At 58.5% G+C, this 17,170-nt stretch overlaps 2 protein-coding genes and 1 long non-coding RNA gene across 3 annotated transcripts; all 3 read right to left on the bottom strand.

Annotated features, from left to right (window-relative positions):
• Window positions 1-4,408: 4,408 nt before the first annotated feature.
• On the bottom strand, window positions 4,409-6,498 carry LOC128950574 (myeloid-associated differentiation marker-like). The gene has a single exon (XM_054295444.1). It carries the CDS (start codon window positions 6,488-6,490, stop codon window positions 5,621-5,623), a length of 870 nt encoding a protein of 289 aa, XP_054151419.1. The 5' UTR covers window positions 6,491-6,498; the 3' UTR covers window positions 4,409-5,620.
• An 832-nt stretch (window positions 6,499-7,330) lies between these two features.
• Window positions 7,331-13,327, bottom strand: LOC128950576 (basic salivary proline-rich protein 1-like). The gene is made up of 6 exons (XM_054295445.1): window positions 13,287-13,327; window positions 12,560-12,633; window positions 12,178-12,310; window positions 10,602-10,811; window positions 8,989-9,108; window positions 7,331-7,371 (listed from the first exon to the last, which is right to left on the bottom strand). Exons 1-6 carry the CDS (start codon window positions 13,291-13,293, stop codon window positions 7,331-7,333), a joined length of 585 nt encoding a protein of 194 aa, XP_054151420.1. The 5' UTR covers window positions 13,294-13,327.
• Window positions 13,328-15,174: 1,847 nt separating this feature from the next.
• On the bottom strand, window positions 15,175-16,944 carry LOC128950575 (uncharacterized). Its single transcript, XR_008484376.1, has 3 exons — window positions 16,881-16,944; window positions 16,154-16,268; window positions 15,175-15,243 (listed from the first exon to the last, which is right to left on the bottom strand). It is a non-coding gene; the product is annotated as an uncharacterized LOC128950575 (long non-coding RNA).
• Between the last annotated feature and the right edge of the window lie 226 nt (window positions 16,945-17,170).

Consider the following 17,170-nt stretch of genomic DNA (forward strand, 5'->3'; position numbering starts at 1 on the left):
AGGCTTGTGCTGCCCAGAAAAAGGTACCCGAACCTCTGTAACACTTTGTCTTTATTGTCTCATATTGTCCTAATTCAAGCTGTCCAAATTATTATCACTCTAATCATATTAGTATGCTTACAACCATTTTATTAAACTTTTAAAATTTAACATAAAAAACCCAAGCGATCGGCGTTTTTCACGCCGGGAATTTCCCGGAACTGACTCCGCACAGGGGCGGGAGGATTGTTCCCAGCATCGGGAACCAAGGGGAGAAAAAGAGGGAGAAACTCGAAAGCCTTGAGTCACTTCTGAGAATCGGGGCGTTGTTTTCAATGCCTGAGGAAACTTGGGGAAAAGGGGAAGTTGCTGCCCACACTGCCTGGGGCACCCCAAATAAAACCCGAGATCCCCTCAGAAGAGGACGAAGCCGCTCGGAATTAAAGTCTCAGGACCAGGTATTTGGCATTCGAGAAAGTTTGGTTTTTTATGATAATTCTGTTTAAAGCTCTTCATTAAAGCTCTGCAGACAGGCATTTCTTTAACTTTTTTGGGAGACTAAATTGTAAATTTTCCGATTTGTCAACTTCTTTATGTAACGCTAGACATAATTTTCTGTGGCACTGAGAGTTATTCTAGCTAAGCATTAATACACAGAGCATTGTGGGGTTTTTTTTATTCTTTTTTTAAAAATTATTTTATTTTTTATTCTTTTTATTTTTTATTCTTTTATTTTTTATTCTTTTTATTTTTTATTCTTTTTTTTATTCTTTTATTTCTTATTCTTTTATGTTTTTTATCCTTTTTTATCTTTTTTTTATTCTTTTATTTATTCTTTTATTTCTCTATCACTGTTTTATTCATTGTTTTATTGCTTTCTTTTTCTACTTCTCACCAACCTTAAGGCTTCTGCTTAACTCCAATCGCAGTTCTGCTCTTTTCCCTTTCCTGCTTTTTGCCGCTTTCCCAAAACCCTCGGATTTTTAAGGATTCCCACACCCACACGCCCCCTCCCATAATTGGGGTCCCCAATCAATATTTGGGGACCCCTTTGCCCCAAAATTTGGGGGGAGGAGCACAAACCTCCCCCCCCCCCCCAAATTGTCCTCGGTGCCTCCTCTTCCCCTTTTCTAAAAAACCCCAAAATTTGTGGTCGCCCCACCTCCAAAAATTTGAGTCATTCGGTTAAAGATACGTAACGAGATGATTAATTGGTTTCGCACTTAAAGGGATGACTGCTGTGGGAATATGAAGAAAAGTTTATTTTATTGATGTGCAGTTCGTTTCTTGCCGTTTGCTGTTGGCTAAAGGTGGGCACAGACACTTTTTTGTTGATTTGTCCTCATTTAGTCCTTTTCTTATACTTTTGTTAAGGTCGAATAAACTTTTTGCTTTTGTTTTTTTGTTGTTTTTTCTTTTTTAAGGAAGGAGCCGTTTCTCGCCTTAGGAAGAAATCCCAGAGCTGAGAGGATGGCAAGAGAGCAGAACCCGAAACCTCTGGAGTTCTGGATCCGCAACAACACCCAGAACACCACCCTGAAGTACCACAAGTGAGGTTTGGGGGACACCAGAGGGACCCTCGGGGTGAGGGGATGGGCAGCTCTGGGTGGGATCTTCATGGTGGACTGGGATCATCTCCAGGGGGTGGAATCATCTCCAGGGCTTGGGATCATCTCCAGGGCTTGGGATCATCTCCAGGGCTTGGGATCATCTCCAGGAGTTGGGATCATCTCCATGGTTGGGATCATCTCCAGGGCTTGGGATCATCTCCAGGGGTTGGGATCATCTCCATGAGTTGGGATCACCTCCCAGCGCTCCCAGCACCTCCTGGTGACCCCACCCCGCCCCACGCTGACCCCACCCCTCCTTTCCCCCCCAGGTATGACACGGAATCCCACAGCCCCCACGAGCTCCTATCGGAGCTGCTCGCTGGTCACCGTGATCTCTGCGAGATTCCCCACGAGCCCAGGCACCCGGAAACCGAGCAGCTCGTGGTCTACGAGGCCAACTCCTTCACCTTGGCCATCTTTGTCCACGTCTACTGGAATGGCTCCAAAAGGCTGCAGCTGGAGCTGTCCCACGACAAGGTTCACCTGGGAGAGGGGGACGATTTGGGTGACACCTTTACCCGCATGAGCAAGATGCTGGATCCTCCCGACACCAAAACAACTGCCGTGACCCGCTGTCAGCTTCATGGCGAAGGCAGGGTGTCCACCTGGCTGTTCGCTGGCGCCTACAAGCTGACGGCCACCCTGTCCCACCACCAAGAATACATCCTCAAGGTGCAGCTGGAGGAACAGGAGATGAATTGATAGCACTGGAAAGAGTACCCTGTGGGGTACTCTAGAACCCCATAGGCACCCCCAGAACCACACAGGCACCTCTAGAAACTTGTGGGCACCTCTAGAACCTTGTAGGCACCTCTAGAACTCCAAAGGCACCTCCATAACCCCATAGGCATCTCTAGAACCCCATAGGCACCTCTAGAACCTTATAGGCACCTCTAGAACTCCACAGGCACCTGCATAACCCTATAGGCATCTCTAGAACCTTGTAGGCACCTCTAGAACCATATAGGCACCTCCATAACCCCACAGGCACCTCCAGAACCGCATAGGCACCTCTAGAACCTTGTAGGCACCTCTAGAACCTTATAGGCACCTCCATAACTCCGTAGGCACCTCCACAACCCTATAGGCGCCTCTAGAACCTTATAGGCACCTCTAGAACACCATAGGCACCTCCTGAACCCCATAGGCACCTCTAGAACCCCATAGGCACCTCCTGAACCCCGTAGGCACCTTTATAACCCCATAGATACCTCTAGAACCCCGTAGGCACCCCTAGAACTTGGTAGGAACCTCTAGAAGCCCTCACAGACCTGAGGAACCTTCAGCAGAACCTCGTGGGCACCAGGAGAACCTCGAGGGAACCACCAGGATCTTCTGGACACCCCTGGAGCCTCATGGACATCCCAAAGTTGGGGTGTCCCAACAACTTCCACTTTGGGTCCCCCCCCAGACCTTCTTCATTCCATTTTTGCTTTGCTCAATAAAATTAGAAGTTCTTGCACTTGGTCCACTGAGTAAAAAATCTGGGATTTGGGATCGGGGGACATCTGGGATCTGGGGGGAATATGGGGTCTGGTGGGGGAAGAAAAGATTGGGGGGGAGGGGCTGGGATTTGGGGGATGTTTGAGAACGGGGGTGACTTGGAACTGGGGGGCATCTGGGAATGGGGAGTGTGGGATTGCAGCGGGGACAGGGGAGGGAATTGGGGAGGAGAAGATTTCATGTTTCCCTCCTTTTTCCCCCTCACGTTTCCCCCCCTTTTCCCCTCATGTGTCCCTTTCCCACTTCACATTTTCCTCCATTTTCTCCCTCATGTTTCCCTCCCTTTGTCTCCCCTCACCTTTCCCGCCCTTTTCTCCCCTCACATTTCCCGCCCTTTCCCCCCTCACATTTCTCACTTTCCTCCTCACATTTTCTGCCCTTTTTCCTCTCACTATTCCTGCCTTTCCCCCTTACATTTCTTGCCTTTTTCCCTCGTGTTTTCCTCCCTTTGCCCCTCAGGTTTCCCTCTCTTTTTCCCCCCTCACATTTCCCCCCCGTTTTCCCCTCACATTTCCTGCCCTTTGTCCCCTCATGTTTCCCCCCCTTTTCCCCCCCTCACATTTCTCATTTTCCCCCTCACATTTGCTGCCCTTTTTCTTCTCATAATTCTTGCCTTTCCCCCTCACGTTTCCCGCCCTTTTTCTCCCCTCACATTTCCCCCCATTTCTCCCTCACTTTTCCCTTTATTCTCCTCACATTTCCCACCCTTTTCCCCCTCACATTTCCTGCTCTTATTCCCCTCACGTTTCCTACCCTTTTCTCCCCTCATGTTTCCCCTCTTACATTTCCCACCCATTCTCCCCTCATTTTTACCAGCCTTTTCTCCCCTTGTTTCGTACCTTTTCTTCCTCTCATTTTCCGTCCTTTTCACTCGGCTTTACTGACCTTTTTGCCTTCCATTTGCTGCCTTTCCTCCCCTCACGTTTCCCGCTCTTTTCTCCCCTCACGTTTCCCGCCCTTTTCTCCCCTCACATTTTCTGCCCTTTTTCCTCTCACACTTTCTGCCTTTTTTCATTTCCCACCCTTTTCCCCTCAGACTTCCCACACTTTCCTCCTCACATTTTTTCCATTTTCTCCTCTTTTCCCCATCCCTCCCCTTTTCCCCCCTCACATTTCTCACCCTTTCCCCCCTCATGTTCCCCACCATTTTCCCCCTCACATTTCCCACACTTTTCCCTCCCTTTTGCGCCCCCCCCACCACAGACACTCAGCAGCTCATTAAGAAGCAGAAATGTCCCTTTAATGACAACACATCCGCACCCCCCAGGTAAGGCCTCAGCGGTGTCCCCCTCCCCAAGACCCCCTTGTGATCCCACCATCCCTCCAGGAAGGATCCCTCAGGCACTTGATCCCAGACGCCCCCCCCCAAGCACCAGATCCTGCCCCAGAGAGGATCCAGAACCCATTGAGCCACCCGATCCCACCCTGGTGGGACCCCAGACCCCCATTAAGGGCTGAATCCCACCCCAGGAGAGACCCCACACCCCCATTAGGGGCTCAATCCTGCCCTATAGAGGGTCCAGACCCCATTCAGGCACCCCACCCCACCCCAGGAGGGACCCCAGACCCCCATTAGGGACTCAATCCTGCCCTATAGAGGGTCCAGAACCCATTGAGCCACCCGATCCCACCCTGGTGGGACCCCAGACCCCCATTAAGGGCTGAATCGCACCCCAGGAGAGACCCCAGACCCCCATTAGGGACTCAATCCTGCCCTATAGAGGGTCCAGACCCCATTCAGGCACCCGATCCCACCCTAGTGGGACCCCAGACCCCCATTAAGGGCTGAATCCCACCCCAGGAGAGACCCCAGACCCCATTAAGGCACCCAATCCCACCCTGGTGGGACCCCAGATCACCATCAAGGGCTGAATCCCACCCACAGGAGGAACCAGGATCTCCATTAGGGTTCCATTATCTCCCCAGAGGAGACTCTGACTCTGAAAAGGGCCATATTCTGCCCCAAAAAGGATCCAGGATTCCCAGTAGGGGCTTGATCTCACCCCAAGGGGAGACCCCAGACCTCCATAGCACCCCCATCCCACCCTGGGGTGACCCCAAACCCCATTAAGCGTTCAATCGTGCCCTATAGAGGGTCCAGGATTCCCATTAGGAGCCTGATCCCACCCTGGGGTGACCCCAAACCCCATTAGGGGCTGGATCCCACCCTGGGGTGACCCCCAGACCCACATTAGGGGTTCAATCCTGCCCTATAGAGGGTCCAGGATTCCCATTAGGAGCCTGATCCCACCCCATGAGGGGACACCAGACCCCAGTTAGGGTCCCATACCCCCTCAGGGGGACACCCAGACCCCCACTAGGATCCAAATACATTCCAGAAGGAGACCCCAGACCCCTCTTGGGATCCCAATCCTGCCCCATAGAGGATCCAAGACCCTTCTGGGAGCCTGATCCCACCCCAGGAATCAACCCAGACCCCCACAAAGGCCCTGATCCCAACCTGTGGGAGACCCCAGACCCCCTTTAAGGTTTTGCCTCCCCCCCCCAACTCACCCTGGAGTGCCCCCTCAGGCTCTCAACAGCACCAACCTCCCCGTCTGCCCCAAATCCACGCCGAACGCCACCAAATTGAGGCCGCTGAGCACGGCCACCAGCACCCTCCTGTCCCAGGCGCACGTGGCCGGGCAGCCGTAGGGTCTCCGTGATTGACCCCCCATGTCATCCGAGAAGCTGTAGAGCGACCACAGCACCGTGGTCGCCCCGTAGGCCACCACCCCCAGCCCCGCATAGATCCCCAAGCCCCAGCGCATCCCCTCGGGGTCCCTCATCCACCCGCACCACCCCCAGCCCAGCAGGCACCCCCCGACCAGCAGCACCCCCAGCACGAAGGACACGCAGAAAATGCCCAGACACCAACGCAAAGCCGCCGGCCCCGACGCCGCGCCCAGCTCGGCCGACAGCCCGAGGAGGAGGAGGGCGAGGAAGGCTTCGGCCACCTTGAGCAGCCCCGAGGGAGTGGCCAGGTAAGGGGCGGCCTCTCCGGGTCGCGCTCGGTCTCGGGCCACCTCGGCGGCGTAGGCCAGCGTGGCGACGGCCGAGGCGGCCGTGGCGGCGGCGCGGAGGGCGCGGGGGCGGCCGTAGCTGCCCTCGTGTCCCCGGAGGTGTCCCAGCGGCCACAAGATGGTGGCGGTGGCACAAGCCATGGCGGCCGCGCAGGCCAGGGCCAGCGGCAGGTCGCGGCGGGGCGGAGGGCGGCGGAAGGCGTCGTTGAGGAGGAGGAGGGTGGTGAAGACGAAGGATAAAGCCCAGGCGGACAAGCAGCCGTCGCCCTCGCCCGGGTTCCAGTAGCCGGGGGCAGCGGCCAGAGCCAGGGCCAGGAGGGCGCTGAGGGCCTGGACACAGCGCAGGATGGACGGGGGGCGGCACGGAGCGGGCATGGCGGGGGCTGCGGAGAGATAGGGGGCGCTGGGGGGTCAGGGGGGGTGTTGGGGTCCTGGGGGATATTGGGGTGTTGGGGGATATGGGGGTTGTGGAGAGATGGGGGGCACTGGGGGGTCAGGGGGGCTCGGGGGGTGTTGGGGTCACTGGGGCATCAGGGGGTCCTGAGGGATGTTGGGGTCACTGGGGTGTCAGGGGGTCTTGGGGGGTGTTGGGGGATATGGGGGGGTTTGGGGTGTTGGGGCTGAGGGGGGTACCAGGGATATTGGGGGTTAAGGGGGGTTGGGGGTAAATTTTTTTTGGCTTTTTTTTTTTTTGTAATTTTTTTAAATGAGGTTGTGGGTAAATGTTTGAAAAAATTTTTTTTTGGTAATTTCTTTTTTTTTAATGGGGTTGGAAGTAAGTTCTTAAATTTTTTTGTAATTTTTTTTTTTGTTCGTATTGGTTTTTTTTAATGGGGTCGGGGTAAATTTTGGAAAATTTTGGTAACTTTTTTTTTATTTGTAATTTTTTTTTTTAAATGGGGTTGGGGGTAAATGTTTAAATGTTGGCTTTTGGGTTTTTTGGTAATTTTTTTTAATGGGGTTGGGGGTAAGTTTTAAAATTTTCTTCTAATTTTTTTGTTTGTATTTTTAACAGGGTTGGGGGTAAGTTGGTTTGTTTTTGTAATTTTTTTGATATTTTTTCAGTGGGGTTGGGGGTGAGTGTTAAAATTTTTTTGTAATGTTTTTGTAATTTTTTTGTTTGTATTTTTTCAGTGGGGTTGGGAGTGAGTTTTAAATTTTTTTGTAATTTTTTTTTTTTTTAATGGGGTCGGGGATAAATTTTTATCCTCAGGTTTACACCTTGAGGGTGTTGAGCTGCTGGGAGGTGGGGGGGTCTGCACACAGCAAAGAGGGAATGAGGGAATCCCAAAGGATGTGGAGAGATGAGGGGCTCAGGGGGGATTTGGGGTTATTGAGGGAATTTGGGGTGTGCAGGACTGGGGGGTACTGGGATGGAATTAAGGACTGGGGGATATTTGGGGTACAGGGCCCTGTGGGGAGGGGGCTGCAGAGGGTGGGGGGGATCTCAGAGCCCTGAGGAGCTTTGGGCGGGCTGGAAGGACTGAAGTCACTTGTGGCTTAGGGGGGATTCCCTGCACTGAGGGGGATCCCAGGAATGTTGGGGTTCACCCCGGGGGTCTGGGGGGGTCCCGGCCATGTTGGGGTTCACCCCGGGGGTCCGGGGGGTCCCGGCCATGCAGGGGCTGGGGGCGGTCAGGGCTGTGCCCATATAAGGCCTTGGAGAATCTCCTTCCTTTCCCCCCCCCTCGCCTCATCCTGGGGTCGCCCCGCCCCACCCGGGCGCTGGCTGCATCCTGTGGGTGATGGGGGGGGGTCCCAAATGTCCGGGGGAGACCCCTGAGGGACAGGGGGGACCCCCGAGGGGCACAGGAGACCCCCGAGGGTTCGGGGGAAGGGGCACCCCAGGATCCTCCCCGTTGTGTCACCTCCCCTTCCCCACAAGACCTCAGGGAGGGTCCCGACACTCACCCGAGTGGTTCGGGTTGTTCCGGAGGAGTTTTGAGGGGGTTCGGTTCGGGTCTTTCCGGACGGGACGGTCCCGATTCGGGTCCCCTCCGGGCCGGTTCGGGTGTTTTGGGTCTCTCTGGAGCGGTTCGGTCCCTCCCGGTTCGGCTTCCCTCTGGCGGGTCCGGCTCCCCTCAGGCGGGTTCGGCTTCCCTCTGGCGGGTTCGGGTCCCCTCGGATACGTTCGGGTCTTTCCGGACAACTTCGGGTCTTCGTTCGGGGCCCCCGGGCAGGTTCGGGTCCCCCTTCGAGTCTTAAGTTCGGGTGTTTCCGGAGCGGTTCGGCTCGTCCAAGTTCGGGTCCCTCAGGCGGGTTCGGGTCACCTCGGGTGGGTTCGGGTCAATTCGCGCGGGACAGTCCCGGTTCGGGTGTTTCGGGACGGTTCGGCTCCTCCCGGTTCGGGTCAATTAGCGCGGGACGCTCCCGGTTCCGTTGTTTCGGGACCGTTCGGGTGTTTCCGGAGCGGTTCGGCTCCTCCAAGTTCGGGTCCCTCGGCGGGTTCGGGTCCCCTCGGGCGGGACGGTTCGGGTGTTTCCGGAGCGGTTCGGCTCCTCCCGGTTCGGCTCCCCTCGGGCGGGTTCGGGTCCCTCCGCCGGGCCGGTCCCAGCCGTGTCACTCCGGGCGGTGCCCACCGGGGCGTGGCCAGAGGGCTGTGACGTCAGGGGGTCCCGGGCAATGACGTCAGGGCATCACCACGAACGGGGGGGGGGCTCTGAGGGGGTCCCTGGGGTATCCCCAAAGTGGGGGAGGGGCACCCACGTGCGACCCCCGCCCTCGGGTGGGTGACACGGGGGACACCGGGCGGCGCCCCCACCCCTCCCCCACTTCCCCCTCCCTCCCGGGCCCGTTTTGGGCCGTTTCGCGCTGTTTTGGGAAGTTTGGCCGTTGCCGGGGGCAACGCGCCCGCGACAGCCGCAAATATTTACTGGGTTGCCATGGCAACGGGGTGGGGGACCCTGACATCCGGTGTGGGGGGGGGGGGGCGCTCAGGGACCCCCCAGATTCAGACGGGGGGGGGTGGGGAGGGGTCCCTCGCGGCTCAGCACCTGCGGGAGGGAGGGAGATTAGGGGGGGGGCCTGGGGGTCCGGGACCCCCTCAATGGCAGCGGGACCCCCACCCACAAATCTGGGATCCCACCTATGGACATGGGACCCCCACCCGTAAATCCGGAACCCCCCCAATGGCAGCGGGACCCCCCACCCATGGCTCTGAGACCACCGCCATGAATCTGGGACCCCCCCCCCAATGGTAGCGGGACCCCCACTCATAAATCCGGGACCCCCACCCATGGGACCCAGGAGCCCCACCCATATCCCAGAACCCCCACCCACGGTTTTGGGACCCCCACCCATAAATCTGGGACCTTCACCCATAACTCCAGACCCCCACCCATAGATCTGAAACCCCCACCCATGAGTCTGGGACCCCCACCCATAAACTCAGGACCCCCACCCATAAATCTGGGACCCTCACCATGGACCCAGGAGCCCCATCCATAAACCTGGGACCCCCACCCATGGCACAGGGACCCCCACCCATAGATCTGGGACCCTCACCCACAGACCCAGGAGCTTCATCCGTGGGTTTGGGACCCCCACCCATGTCCCAGAACCCCCACCCATGATTTTGGGACCCCCACCCATGGACCCTGGACCCCCACCCTCGGCACAGGGACCCCCACCCACAGACCTGGGACCCCCACCCATGGCACCAGGACCCCCTCCTATAGATCTGGGACCCCCACCCATATCCCAGGACCCTTCCCATGGATCTGAGACCCCCACCCATATCTCAGGACCCCCACCCATGTGTCCCAGGACCCCCTCCATGGGTTCCAGGACCCCCCCCCTGCCCCCCCACCTCTCTCAGGACCCTCTCCCGCAGCTCTCGGGGGCTCAGGGGTCTCTCCTGCTCTTCCTCTTCCTCCTCTTCCTCCCCCACCGCGGGCCCCTCCCTGTGGGGATTTGGGAATTTGGGAATTTGTGGGGCACCCCGGGGTGCTGTGGCATGGGGGGAGGGGGACCCCCCCTCATTGCTGGGGGTCTCACCTGGGGCTGGGGGGGCGTGGAGGGGGGGGGGCGGCTCCAAACGGCCTCGTGCCCTGCCGGGACCTGGGGGGGGGGGGGGGGACCCCAAAACCCGAATTTTCCCTCAATTAACCCCTGAATTTCCCCAATAAATCCCAAACTTATCCCCAATTAAACCACAATTTTTTTCCCCAATTAAACCCCAAATTTTCCCCCAATAAATATCATTTTTTTCCACAATTAACCCCCAAATTTTTCCCCCAATAAACCCCCAAATTATCCCCAATAAACCCCAAATTCTCCCACAATGAACCCCAAAATTCTCCCAAATTAACCCCCAAGTATTTCCCCAATGACCTCTCAAATCTCCCCAAATTTCCCCAATGAACCCCCAAACCCTCCCCCCCCGCCAAACCCAAAATTGCCCCCCAAAATCACCCCAAAATCACCCCAAACCCCCCCAAATTTCACCCCCCCCCCAGTCCCTCCCAGTCCCCCCCAGTTCCCTCACCGGGTTTTGGGGTGCCCCCCCCCGCAGCAGCAGCCGGGTCACCCCGATTTCCAGGCGCCGCAGCTGCTCCCACAGGGGGTCCCCCAAATTTTGGGGGTCTCCCCAATCCTGGGAGGGGTCCCCCCAATTTTGGGAGGGGTCCCCCCCAATCCTGGGGGGGGTCGGGGTCCCCCTGTGCCTCCTCCAGCTGGGCCAGCAGCTCCGACAGACCTGGGGGGGACCCCCGAAATCAGAGGGGACCCCAAAACCTGGGGGTCCTCACTGAACCCAAATAAACCCCCCCCCCCAAATTATACCCCCCGGACCCCCAAAAAAAACCCCAAAAACCCCTCAGGACCCCCCCAAAAAGTCCCATAAACTCCCCCAGGACCCCCAAAATCCCATCAGGACCCCCCAAAACCCCCCAGGACCCCCAAAAACCTCCCATAACCCCCTCAAAAACCTCTCAGGACCCCCCAGAAAACCCCATAGGACCCCCCAAAACCCCTCAAGACCCCCAAGACCCCCCAAGACCCCCCAAAATACCCTTCAGGACCCCAAAAAACCCCAGTAACCCCCCCCAAAAAACCCATCAGGACCCCCAAAAAAACCCTTCAGAACCCCCCAAAAAACCCCAAATGATTCCCCCCAAAACCTCTCAGGACCCCCAAATTCCCAAAAACTTCCCCCAACTCCCCCCAAAAACCCATCAGGACCCCAAATTAACCCCATAACTCCCCCCAAAATTGCCCCCCAGACCCCAAATTACCCCATCCCAGACCCCAAATTCCACCCCCAGACCCCAAATTTGCCCCCCCAGACCCCAAAATTTCCCCCTCAGACCCCAAATTTCTCCCCCAGACCCCAAATAAACCTCCCATAACCCCCCAAAAACCCCTCAGGACCCCAAATTAACCCCATAAACCCCCCCCAAATTACCCCCCCAGACCCCAAATTTACCCCCCCCAGACTCCCAATTACCCCCCATAACTGCCCCCAAATACCCCTCGGGACCCCAAACTGCCCCTCAGGACCCCAAATTGCCCCCCCAGCCCCAAAATTCCACCCCCAGACCCCAAACAAACCCCCATAACCCACCCAAATTCCACCCCCAGACCCCAAATTACCCCCCAGACCCCCAATTACCCCATCCCAGACCCCAAACTACCCCTCCAGACCCCAAATTTGCCCCCCAGACCCCAAATAAACTTCCCCAAAACCCCCTCAGGACCCCAAATTAACCCCATAACCCCCCCAAACTACGCCTCCAGACCCCAAATTTGCCCCCCAGACCCCAAATAAACCCCCCATAAGCCCCCCAAATGCCTCTCAGGACCCCAAATTCCACCCTCAGACCCCAAATTTGCCCCCCAGACCCCAAATTTGCCCCCCCCAGACCCCAAATTACCCCATCCCAGACCCCAAAATTTCCCCCTCAGACCCCAAATTTCTCCCCCATACCCCGAATAAACCCTCCCTAAATCCCCCCAAAAACCCCCTCAGGACCCCAAATAAACCCCAATAACCCCCCCCCAAGTTCCACCCCCAGACCCCAAATCTCCCTCAGGACCCCAAATTTGCCCCCCAGACCCTTTACCTGCCCTCAGGTGCTGCAGCTCCTCCCTCCCCCTCCTCTCGCGCTCCCGCAGCTCCCGGGTCTCCATTTCGGGGTCCCCCGGGGGTCCCCCCGGCTCCTCGGGGGTCTCGGCCGCTGCCACGGCGGCCCGGAGCTGGGGACGGGGTTTTGGGGTGTCGGGAGGGGTTTTGAGGGGGTCTTTTGGGGTGTCTGGATGAATTTTGGGAGGTTTTGGGAGGGGATTTGGGGGAGTTTGGGGATGCTGTGGGGGATCTGTGGGGGGGTTTTGGGGTGTCTGAAGGGGTTTAGGGGTGGTTTTGGGGGTCCCTGGAGGGGTTTTGGGGTGTCTGAAGGGGTTTTGAGGGATTTTTTGGGGGGGTTTTGGGGTGATTTTGGGTCCCACCTGCTCCACGTGCTGCTGCAGCTCCCGGTGCTGCTCCGTCAGCAGCAGGAACTGAGAGAAGCTCTGGGCGTCCCCTGCACCCCAAAAACCAACGGGGGAACCCCAAAATCAACGTGGGAACCTTCCCTGAACCCCAAAATCCCCCATGGGAACCCCAAAAACCAGCGTGGGGACCCCAAAATTCACCATTGGAACCCCAAAAAACAGCATGGGAACCTTCCCTGAACCCCAATATCCACCATGGGAACCCCCTGAACCCCAAAAACCAACGGGGGAACCCCAAAATCCACCATGGGAACCCCAAAATCCACAATGGGAACCACCCCTGAGCCCCCAAGTCAACATGGGAACCCCAAAAATCAACAGGGGAACCCCAAAAATCCACCATGGAAACCTTCCCTGAACCCCAAAAATCAGCTGGGGAACCCTAAAAATCAGTGTGGGGACCCCAAAATCCACCTTGGGAACTTTCCCTGAACACCAAAAATCAACATGGGAACCCCAAAAATCAGCACGGGAGCCCCAAAAATCAGCATGGGAACCTTCCATGAACCCCAAAATCAACATGGGAACCCCAAAATCCACAATGGGAACTCCAAAGCCAACATAGAAACATTCCCAGAACCCCAAAAAAATCAACATGGGAACCCCAAAATCCCCCATGGGAACCTCCCCCAGACCCTTTTGTACCCCAAAACCCCCGAGACCCCCCCAAATTCTCTCTCACCGTCCATCCAGGTCTCTTCCTCCTCCTCCTCCTCCTCCTCCTCCTCATTTTTGGGGGGCTCCAGCCCCTCCCCCATCCCCTCGGGGGGTCCAGGGGGGGCTCGGGGCTTCAGATGGGGCCGAGCTGGGGAGGGGGACATCCATGGGACCCCCAAAATATCCCAGGGACCCCCGAAATCCTCCCCAAAATATCCCACGGACCCCCGAAATCCTCCCCAAAATATCCCAGGGACCCCCAAAATCCTCCCCAAAATATCCCAGGGACCCCCAAAATCCTCCCCAAAATATCCCAGGGACCCCCGAAATCCTCCCCAAAATATCCCACAGACCCCCCATAAAATCCTCCCCAGGAGATCCAGGAGCCTCCAGTTCCCCCAGTTCCCAGTCCCAAATCCCCAATCCCAGTTCCCCCTGTCCCCATTCCATGTCCCTGCCAGTGCTCCCAGTTCCCAATCCCTGTTCCCAATCCCCCCCAGTCCCCCCAGTCCCTCCCAGTTCCCATTCCCAGTTCCCCCCATACCCGCTCTGTCCCTCGCTCTCCCTTTGGCTCCCAGGAAGCTCCGCAGGCGCCCCCAGTTCCCAATCCCAGTCCCCATTCCCAGTGCTCCCAGTTCCCAATCCCAGTGCTCCCAGTCCCCAATCCCAGTGCTCCCAGTTCCCGTTCCCAGTGCTCCCAGTCCCCATTCCCAGTGCTCCCAGTCCCCAATCCCAGTGCTCCCAGTTCCCGTTCCCAGTGCTCCCAGTCCCCATTCCCAGTGCTCCCAGTTCCCGTTCCCAGTGCTCCCAGTTCCCGATCCCAGTGCTCCCAGTCCCCATTCCCAGTGCTCCCAGTTCCCGTTCCCAGTGCTTCCCAGTCCCCATTCCCAGTGCTCCCAGTCCCCGTTCCCAGTGCTCCCAGTTCCCGTTCCCATTCCCAATTCCCCCCAGTTCCCATTCCCAGTTCCCCCCGTACCCGCTCTGTCCCTCGCTCTCCCCTTGGTGCCCAGGAAGCTCCGCAGGCGCCGCTGCCGCTCCCGGAGCCGCCCCCCGCTCCCGCTCGGCCTCGTCCGGAGCCCCCCGGGACCCCCCCAGGGACCCCCGAGACGCCTGAGGGGCCCTGGGGGGACACGGGGACACACCGGCGTCCGGGGGAGCCGAGATTTTGGGGTGCTCCGGGAGTTCTGGGGGTGTTCGGGGGGGATTTTGGGGGGTCCCAGGGGGGTTTTTGAGTTCTGGAGGGGGCATTTTTGGGGGTCCCGGGGGGTTTTTTGGGGGGGGTTTTGGAGTTCTGGGGGGGGTTTCAGGGGAGGTTTCAGGGGTTCCAGGTGGGGGTTTTGGGGTGTCAGGGGGGGCGTCTGGGGGTGTCAGGTTTTGGGGTTTCAGGGGGCTTTTGGGGAGGTTCCAGGGGCTTCCAGAGAGGGTTTTGGGGGGAGTTTGGGGATCCAGGGGTTTTTTTGGGGGGTGTTTTCGAGTTCTGGGGGGGTTCCGGGGGGGGGGGGGGGGGTTGGGGTTCAGGGGCGATCTGGGGGGTTCCAGGGTGTTCCAGGGAAATTTTTGGGGGATGCTGGGGGGGGGCTTGGGGGGTTCCAGGGGGCGGTTTGGGGTTCTAGGGGGGGGTTGGGTTTCATTGGGTTTTGAGGGTATCAAGTTTTGGGGTGTCACGGGGGTTTGGGGGGTTTTGGGGTTTAGGGGAGTTTTTAGGGGGTCCCAGAGAGATTGGGGAGGTTCCACGGGGGGGGGGGGGGGTTGGGGGGTTCCTGGTTAGGTTTTGGGGGGTTTTTGGGGTTCCAGGGGGGTTTTGGGGATTCCAGGGAGATTTTGGGGGTGTCGAGATTTCAGGGTATTGGGTTTAGGGGTATCAGGAGATTTTGGGGGGTTCCAGGGAGGCTTTGGGGTTTTTGGGGTCCCCACCCGTCACTCTTGGCGGTCGCCGCTCGCTCCAGCTCGGCCTCGATCTGCCGCTGGGTCTCCTCCAGCTCCTGCAGCCAATCAGAGCCCTCTGGGATCATTTCCCAGCCAATCAGAGCTCTCTGTGAGCCTAGGATCAACTCCCCAGCCAATCACAGCCTTTCTCTTCCTCTGGGATACTTCCCCAACCAATCAGAGCCTTCTGTCACCCTGGGTTCCTTCCCCAGCCAATCAGAGCCCTATAGGATCAATTTCGCAGGCAATCAGAGCCCTTTGTTGCCCTGGGATCCATTCCCCAGCCAATCAGAGCCTTCTCTCCCTCTGAGGTCCTTCCCCAGCCAATCAGAGCTCTCCATCACTCCGTGACCCATTCCCCAGCCAATCAGAGCCTTATGGAATCCACTCCCCAACCAATCAGATCTCTCCACCACCCCGGGATCCATTCCCCAGCCAATCAGAGCCCTCTGTGAGCTTGGGATCCATTCCCTAGCCAATCAGAGCCCTCCATCACCCTGTGATCCATTCTCCAGCCAATCAGATCTCTCCATCACCCCATGATCCAGTCCCCAGCCAATCAGAGCCCTCCACCACCTCAGGATCCCTTGCCCAGCCAATCAGAGCCCTCCATCACACCAGGATCCGCCCCCTGCCCTGGAATGGGGGCTCAGGGCGGTTTTGGGGGGCTCAGGAGCGTTTGGGGGGGGTCAGGGCAGTTTTGGGGGGGGGTTTGGGGGGTCAGGGAGGTTTTTTGGGTGGTCAGGAGGGATTTGGGGGGGGGTCAAAAGAGTATTTGGGGGGTTCAGGGCAGTTTTTAGGGGGTCAGGGAGATTTTGGGAGGCTCAAGAAGGTTTTGGGGGGTTTCAGGGTGTTTTTGGGGGGTCAGGAAAGATTTGAGGGGGTCAGGGCAGTTTTGGGGGTGTCAGGGGGGATTTTGGGGGGTTTTTTGGGGGTCTCACAGGGAATTTTGGGGAGGGGTCTCACCTGGAGCCGCCGCCTCAGGAGGCGCCGCAGCCGCCGCCGCTCCCCCCCGCAGCCCCTCGAGCTCCCGGCGCAGGCGGGGCAGGACCCCCAGGGACACCCCCAAAACGGCCCCTGCCTGTGAGACCCCAAAATGGGTGAGAGACCCCCAGGGACACCCCCAAAACGGCCCCTGCCTGTGAGACCCCCAAAATGGGTGAGAGACCCCCAGGGACACCCCCAAAACGGCCCCTGCCTTGGGACCCCCCCCAAAATCAGTCAGGGACCCCCCAAAATGGGGCAGGACCCCCAGGGACACCCCCAAAACTGATCCTGCCTGTGAGACCCCAAGGGACTCCCCAAAATGGGGCAGGGACCCCCACCCTTCGTTCCGAGCCCCTTCCCCAGTCCCGGGGGTCTCTCCCCAATCCCGGGGGTCCCTCCCCGTCCCCTCCCCATTCCCGGGGGTCTCTCCCCATTCCCGGGGGTCCCTCCCCATTCCCGGGGGTCTCTCCCCATTCCCGGGGGTCCCTCCCCAATCCCGGGGGTCTCTCCCCACTCCCGGGGGTCCCTCCCCGCCCCCTCCCCATTCCCGGGGGTCTCTCCCCATTCCCGGGGGTCCCTCCCCATTCCCGGGGGTCTCTCCGCAATCCCGGGGGTCCCTCCCCATTCCCGGGGGTCTCTCCCCACTCCCGGGGGTCCCTCCCCGCCCCCTCCCCACCCCCGGGGGTCCCCCGCGCCCCCTCCTCACCCTCTGCAGCTCCCCCCGCAGCAGCTGCGCCCTGTCCATCTGTGGGGGGGCGGGGGGGGCGCTGAGACCCCCATCGAGGGCCCCGGGACCCCCCCCCAGCCCCAGCGACAGCGCCAGCGTCCGTCCGTCCGTCCGTCCGTCCGTCTGTCCCCGTGTCCGTCCGTCCGTCTGTCCGTCTGTCCCCCGTCTGTCCCCGTGTCCCTGTGTCCCTCTGTCCGTCTGTCCGTGTGTCCGTCTGTCCCCCTGTCTGTCCCTGTGTCCCCGTGTCCGTCTGTCCCTGTGTCCCCGTG

The sequence above is a fragment of the Melozone crissalis genome, unplaced genomic scaffold (assembly GCF_028551555.1).
Source record: "Melozone crissalis strain CALT ecotype California unplaced genomic scaffold, PUWL_Pcris_2 ptg000734l_1, whole genome shotgun sequence".
NCBI classification, from domain to species: Eukaryota; Metazoa; Chordata; class Aves; order Passeriformes; family Passerellidae; genus Melozone; species Melozone crissalis.